The sequence below is a fragment of the Myxine glutinosa genome, chromosome 12 (genome assembly GCF_964187855.1).
Source record: "Myxine glutinosa chromosome 12, kmMyxGlut1.1, whole genome shotgun sequence".
NCBI lineage: Eukaryota > Metazoa > Chordata > Myxini > Myxiniformes > Myxinidae > Myxine > Myxine glutinosa.
In genome coordinates, this window is record NC_136272.1 from 52,165,245 (window position 1) to 52,172,970 (window position 7,726).

The window sequence follows — 7,726 nt, forward strand, 5'->3', positions numbered from 1 at the left end:
AGTCGACTCTGCAGACTTGTGCAAATCAAACTCGAGACTAGATCGTACTAAAATTCGGCAATTCTATGTTCGCCTGCCTTAACCTTGAATGATTGAAAACTGCTTGGCCTATCAAAACCAAATTTTCATGCATGCCGGGGTTACCCAGGGTCAGGCAATGGGTACAAAACACCACTCCCCCTGATGAACCACCCCGGGGGGGGGGGGGGGGCGAGACTATTTGCAGTTTTACCTCCACACATGGCACAATGCAAGTGCTTTAACCACTGACCCCCTGCTGCAGTGAGGTGCCATCGCAGGTGGGTAACTGATGGTGGCCATGGCATAGTGCAGGTAATTCACCAACACAATGTTTTGCTCCTGGAGCTCGTGGATGTTCTCAAACAAAGGGAAAATTTGAAAGAAAGGTGGGAAGGCACATAGGCTTGGCATGATGTAACAGAGCTGGTGTGCTTACCTTTGAGCTGAATAATCAGGTTTGATTTCGATAACTGCAAACTGCACTCTGATGCATCAATTAGTGCACCATTTGTTAGACAGATGTCAACATGGGGACCTGTCTGCCACCATTAACTCGTGGATATTAAAATATCCCACTTTGGAATATGTGAATTGTCGCCAGCCCTTATCCCCAGAACCCCCAAATTCCTGCCTTAACCCAACACATTACTGTTGACTGGCACATCCACGTACCCCAGATATGATGCAACCAGCAGCACGTGCTAAATAAATATGATTGGACCAGAAAAATGGAAAGATAGCAAAGCTGGTTTGTTGTTCACCATTGAACAACCAGTTTAATTTAACTTCCAACATCGTTTCATTTATCACGGATGTTCTGGTGCAGTCCCAGCATGGGACACTGACTGGAGCATTCCATCCTTAAGATGTTTATACCAGCTATTTGTGCTGTTTACATGTATTATAGTTGCCAAAGAGGAGGCCATTGTGTGCCAGTACCATGGTAACATTATCTGCTGGAGGATGGCTACTTGTCACCAATTGCAGTTCTTGGGAGCACTGGTGTGGACATTGCACTGGAAAGATTGCCCAAGTGCCTCCAGTTTTCCATCAGAAGGATGTTGAGCCACAGGACTTCAATACTAGCTGAACAATGGTCTGTGGAAGGCCTAAACCCTGCAAATCTGAGCAGCCAAAAGCAATTCCCAGCTTTAAGTTGGTGCTCTGTTTTGTTTAGTGTAAAATCTTATTGCATCGCCTATTTTGATAAAATGTGTGGTTGAGGAGAATAAGGAGACGAAAGGTTTGCAAAGTAAACTTGTGACGTTACTTCATATTGCAATGTGCACCTGAACTTGTTGGTGTTTGAAATCTATAAATGCAACACAGATTACAGCCCTTGCTATCATAGGTTGTGACTGTTTGGGCAGCAGGTCCCACATGACAAATTGGTGTTCCCCAGTTAATTAATTTACTTATTGAAGTATGTATGTCTTTGGGGATCAAGGCTCTTTAAGGAGCTATTTCAGATCTTCCAGTCTTAAAAATTGGTTTGGGGTGCCACTTTTTGAAGATGCTTTTTTTGGTGTTTTGTGTAGAATTTTTAAAATTGGTATCTTCAACTTTTTTTGTCTGAAATTGGCGTTTATTTTTTCCTTCCTTGTTTTTTTTTTTTGTTTGTCTTGTTCCCTGCAGCTTCCCTACATCATCGACGGCTCGGTGAAGATCGTACAGAGCGGAGCGATTATGCGTTATCTTGGTCGGAAGCATGACCTTTGTGAGGAGGGGAATGGTTAGGCATTGAGGGGGGAAGGACTTGGGGAAATAACTTAAAGGAAGGAGTAATATCATGGGACCAAGAAACCAGAAGTTAATGATGTAACATGTGTGCCATTGGGTCATTTACTAACCCTTAACGATGTTTCTTAGGCCCAGATGATGAGATTGGCTGGCAGAGGGTGGACCAACTGGAAGATCATGCTTATGATCTGCGCATTAAATTTGCCAGAACTTGCTACTCCCCTGACTTTGTAAGTGTCGCACAACTTGCACCACAGTCATTCCAACAGTGATTGTTGTTCCCTTTGTGTTAAAACAACCATCTGAACTTATTTTGCTAACTTTCTCTTTCTAATTGGAAACCCTTCTATGCAAGGTGTGAAATGCAATTTTCCAAATTGCTGTCTACATTTTTTTTTAAACAGTATAGCCTATAGGGGAAAGCCGTCAGACAGTTTGTCTGTATGGTACACATTTGAGGGGACAATCGGAGCTGATTGCGGAAGTAAGGAATTTGCCTAGTTTTATTTTTATTTTGTTTTTTTTGGAATATTTTCGTAATAATGATACAACAACATGCATTTTAAGACCATTTTCCCTGCTAGAGTGGGGGTTAGCCTTGCGGTCCCCATGACAATCTTCTTCATTTTGCCCTATTTTCTGCATCTCTCCTTGTTAACCCCCTTGCCCGCATTTCTTCTTCCACCATATTTAGCCAAGTCTTTCTTGGTCTTCCCCGTCCTCCTACATTCATTTCCATCACTCCTCTCAACCAGTCACTTTCATCCTTCCTCAAAAGTTAACATTATAACATTAAATAATGATAACGTTAACATTATAGTAAATCTAATCAGAGTGCAAAGTTACTGGAGGTTAAAATATATCTTCTATATATTAAGGTAGCGGCAGTTTTGTGTCCGTCATGCTGCGTCATTACGGCTGACTAGTTTTACTCATTACTCATTTTACTCAGCTGACATTTTCATGTATATGCCAAACGGGCAGAACATGTCAGTGGTCAAACCTGGCGTGTTTTTACACGGACAGCTGTACGTTGCGGTGAGTAGAGTACTGAGTACTATGGCAAAGCTGTTAGACTTTTGGTCTTGTTTTTGTGGGCAGGAAAAGTGAGTTTTCTTCCATTTCTGTATTACTTCTTTCCCACTGACAAAATGTATTAAATATGTAATCCTCTCCCCCCTCCCCCACCTAGCCTAAGTTTAGAATAGAAAAGTAAGTGTAACACAGGAGCTCATTGGATTGCAATATCTTGGAGTGCAATTCTGTAACATTCTCATTATATTTTAGCATTGGGATTGCAGGCCTGGCATGTTAGATTATTGTATTCAAGTGCAGGCCTACATTAAAACCACACCTAAATGTACCTGTGGATTTTTTTTGTAAGTGTCAATGGCAAAACGGTCATCCTTCCCCTCCCCCAACGCCATGCCTCTACTACCTTCTGCTCCTGTATACAGGAGAAAACCCACCAGGCCTATACAGATGCCTTACCTGGTGAAATGAAGCAACTATCAGCATTCCTGGGTAATCGGAAATGGTTTGTAGGTGATAAGGTGAGCTGCTTCTTCTATTGTCCATGGAACTATTTCCTATATGTTTGGTCAAAGCTCTCCTGGTGGGCTGTTTAGCCTTCCCATCTGAACCAGTGCCTCATGATACTCAGAAGGCCAGTTCAAATCATGCATACATTTGGCTATTGTCATCTAATAACAATGATGTGTAAAAAGTACCCTACTGATGTTTGTCCTGCATGTGATTTGTGTACAAGCTTCATGTTCCTTATATTGGTGTTAAAGATTTCGTTTTCTGTGTTTAATGCGAAGATTATTCCCTTTATTTCCTGTCATTGCAGAATCATGTTTAGAATTAAATTGCTCCCATTTTGTGGCATTGTCATTGTTAAACAAGCCCAGGGCAGATAGATTTAAGCCTTATCGTTACCGTACAATGCAGGTTAGATTCTGCAAGAAATGGTGCTGCCTTGACGTCTTCATATGGCAACCCTAAAGTGTCCTAACATTGGCATACATGTTTGTTCCAGCTGACTTTTGTTGACTTCATCATGTACGAATATCTGGACCAACAGCTGCTCTTCTCACCATCCTGTCTCGACAACGTTCCAACACTTAAACAATACCATCAGCACTTTGAGGTGAGACCATGTGGTGCTTGCTTGACAGGATTACCTCGAGGTACGCGCACACCTCTGTTGCCGGGGTTTCAATCCTGACCCAGCTATAAACTATGATCCTGGTGATTTATCAGTGTGCTGTCCCTCGGATCGCCGTTAAATGGATGTCCTGTCTGCCGGCATTCGTTGGTGGACGTTACATTCCACAGCGTCCTTGGAAGTAGGTAAGCTGTCGCTGGGCATCATGGCTATTCCAAATTTCCTCCTTAACCATGAGGGCATTGCATTGGGGATAAAACTGTGCCCCCTCAGTCCATGATGGTACTCCACAGCCCTTTGCTGCATATGAAGGGATAAGTGGTGGTGCTTGGTTTCCATTAAAATTGGATTGCCTTCTCCAAATAAATCTTGGGATCCAGTCTGGATCGCAACTTCCAGAACATGTCATTTTGCTTTGCTTCGGCTGTTTTGCTTCATGTGCACCTTGCTTTTGCAACGACTTCTGGACAAAAATGAGCCATTTTGAGAGAATACAATGTTTATTGCAGTTAAACATGAAACATAATTACCTCTGCCACCATAGGTGGATGGAAGTTGTTTTCATGTCCGTCCGTTTGTGAACAAAATATCTATTGTGGACGAATTCGGACAAAATTTGGCAGAGCTGCAGTGTGAGACACCAACCAAACGATTAGATTTTGGTGAAGATCCGGATCCAGCTACTAGAATACAGCTACTAGAATCCAGCTACTAGAAGTGATTCTTCACCATTGGGACATGGGGCCAAAAACGATACGTCGCAGGATATCAAAGTTATGGACGGATTTGGACGAAACTTGTTGAAGAGGTGCATGACACAAGGAAGAATAGATTCAATTTTGGTAAAGATCCAGCTAGTTTAGTTGAATTTTCAGTGATTCTTCACCATTGAGTTATATGGCCAACCAGGCAGAGGTATGCTCTCTACTGCGTGCCGTTCTGGCTTGTACTTGTCAAGGTGCCAGCAGGTAAACCCTTCAACTAAATTGACCGTCAATTTAGGCCATAATCTTTTCTCTTTTTGCCAATAGTTTTATGCATTTTTTGGTGCATTTTAATTTTAAGGCAGAAAACTTAACTATCAGCTGGTGTACAATTTGAAGCACCTATACAATTACAAGTATTGAAAACCACCTAGTGTATTTGAAGGTTGTGTTGCGCTTATGAATGTGAGTAATCATGCTGCATCCCACAGGAACTGAAGAACATCCCTGCCTACCTGAAGTCGAACCGCTTCATCAAGACCCGCATCAATAACCGCATGGCATTCTGGGGCAGTGGAAACTAGTCCTTGTTGGAAATCAAAGATTTGGAGGCATTTTGATTCCTCCAAGTGATTCCCATTTGACATGGGTTTTCACCTTGTTGGATTTATCATTCGTGCTTGTGTAATCATTGTCATTTCGATGGTGAATCTTTGGCATGGAAAGTTTTGATTATATATTTTTTGCTTTGACTGAGCTTTGAAAATGTTGATCATGAATAAAGACAAAAAGATGAAAAACTGGCGTTTTTTTATTTTGAGCAATTGAATTGTTAACACTGAAAATTGTTTTTTATTTTCTAATTTTAAAAAAAAATTTAAATTTCATCCCCCCCCCCACCCCCCCCCCCCCCTTGATGTTCCCTTCCCCGCCCGTGTCCACATGTTCAACGGGTGGTTTTGCTTAATGTGCCAACTCACCCCTGCCATGTTGTATTCCTTTGTATACTACAACTCGCTTTGTTTTTTCTTTTTTTCTTTTTCTTCCTGTTCAAAAGGCTGCAATCAATTTTCTCAAATCCTTCCATCACAAAAAAAAATTAAATCTCGTACAATTTTTCTTCATTATCTACTCGCTCATTCCACCTCTCAAACCCGGTCTGTAATATATGTTCGATTTTCTTTAATCATTCCAAACTTCCAAATTTTACCCCTCAAATCGCTCCCCCCTTCCTCTTAACTCCCAACTCACTCCTCACCCAAATTCCCCCCCCCCCCCTCCCTCAAATCTCCCTGCTCGTCTTTCCCTCCTCACCCCACCCCTTCAAAACTCCCACCACCATTTTTCTTCCATTCTCCCCTCACCCTTCAAAGTTGCCTCAACTCTTCCACAATGCTGCCTCCTTTCCAACTCATGACTTCACTCTACCGCCCCTAAAACAACACCTCACTGTGCCTCATCCCATCAACGATTGTCCTCATCCTTTCCCTTCTAGCTTTCCTGCAATCTCTGATACTGTCGACAGATCTCCCTACCTCCCCTCTCTCCTCCATCTTTCCATGCCACTCCCTTGTACTGTTTCCGATGCTCCCCTCCCTCTTCCTTAAAGGTATGGACCTCAAACATCGGGGACCTTCGCTCAAACCTGATTGATCTTTCCATACAGGTTGCTTCCGAAAAACCAGACTTGATCTGCTTAACAGCAACTTTTCTCAAATGTCTTTCCTTAATTTCTCTTCCTGGTTTCTCTCCTCCGGTATGATATACCTGAGCCTTGTCCTGGAGGTGCGGTTGCTATTTTTATCAAAAACTTGCTTCCTCACTCTCCTTGCACTGCTCTCTCCACCACACCACCAAGAGTACGTCTGGCTATGGCTTCCCCCTCTGCTCCCACCTTTTGTTCATACGTGTTCTGTACCGCCCACCAAAGTTAACTCTATTTACATCTGGCTGTCTGACATGGACCAACTTCTATCCACTCATCCCAATTCTCATATGTGGTGACTTCAACTGTCATGCCAGCTGGCTGTGTGTGGGTACCTCTCACCAGCCATGGCATCTCGGCAAAGGACTTCTGCCACTCATTGGGACTGACACAATCTGTCAATTTCCCGACCTGGATCTGTCAACGGTACATCATTTCTTCAATACTTGGTTATGACAAACTGCTCTGCAAATGTCTGCTGTTCTGCTCCAATCGGTTCATCTGATCATGTGCTTGTTAAAGTGGACATCTCTCTGGCCATTCTCAACCCTCCTAAGCATTGATGAGTCTGGCATTTCACTCAGGCCAACTGGCACGGTCTTAAGGCAGCCATCAATCACCTGGACTGGTCTCCCATCTCCACTGCCTCTGACAACTCATCCTGGGAATTCTTCCAAAGAAAATTGCGCTCGTGCGCAGATTTATCCCACCTCGTCTTCAGTTGTCATACCCTCTGTCCATGGTACACAGAATATTGTGAGGCAGTTGATGTGAAACAACTTGCCTTTGCCTCTTGGAAGGCTAATCCAATGGAAGGCAATCTCAGTTCCTTTTACAAAGCTAAGAACAGTGTCTACCCTCAGGAGAACTTGGAAGCATTATCTCTCTACTCAAGACTGAACTCTCAAACCTGTCTCCCTCTTCCAAATACTGGTGGCATCTGGTCAAATATTTCTGGTGTTTGTTCCATCCCCTTCCTTACCTCGAACGGCTACACAGCTGACTCCGCACATGAAAAAGCTGAATGCCTCAACTCTGCCTCAATCTTGTCCCAAACCCATCTCTCTCTCTGCACCCACCTTACCCAGTCGAACCCAGATGCTCCTGGACTCTGTCCCTCTCTCCTGACAAGGTGGAGAAGTTTCTGTCAAACCTCGACTGATTCTGCAACTCGACAAAATGGCATCAGCCAATTTGTCCGGAAATCTTGTTCTGTAGCTCTTTCACACCCTCTGTTCTCTTCACCCTCTCTTTTGCTCAAGGTCATCAGCCAACATTACCGCTTTACACAAAAAGGTGCAAAAACAGATCCTTGCAACTACAGACCAATTGGCCTTCTCCCAATTATCAGCAAAGTCATGGAAACAATCATAGCTTCGGATATCA

The 7,726-nt window shown here is 43.2% G+C and overlaps 1 protein-coding gene across 1 annotated transcript in view; it reads left to right on the plus strand.

The window, feature by feature from the left end:
• Positions 1-5,435, plus strand: part of LOC137437807 (glutathione S-transferase Mu 4-like) — a 33,668-nt gene extending 28,233 nt beyond the window's left edge. The window contains exons 5-9 of the mRNA XM_068132449.2: positions 1,657-1,738; positions 1,891-1,991; positions 3,219-3,314; positions 3,803-3,913; positions 5,127-5,435. Coding sequence (XP_067988550.2) covers positions 1,657-1,738; positions 1,891-1,991; positions 3,219-3,314; positions 3,803-3,913; positions 5,127-5,219 — 483 coding nt within the window. The 3' untranslated portion in view covers positions 5,220-5,435. The remainder of the gene's footprint in view (positions 1-1,656; positions 1,739-1,890; positions 1,992-3,218; positions 3,315-3,802; positions 3,914-5,126) is intronic.
• The last annotated feature ends 2,291 nt before the right edge of the window (positions 5,436-7,726 follow it).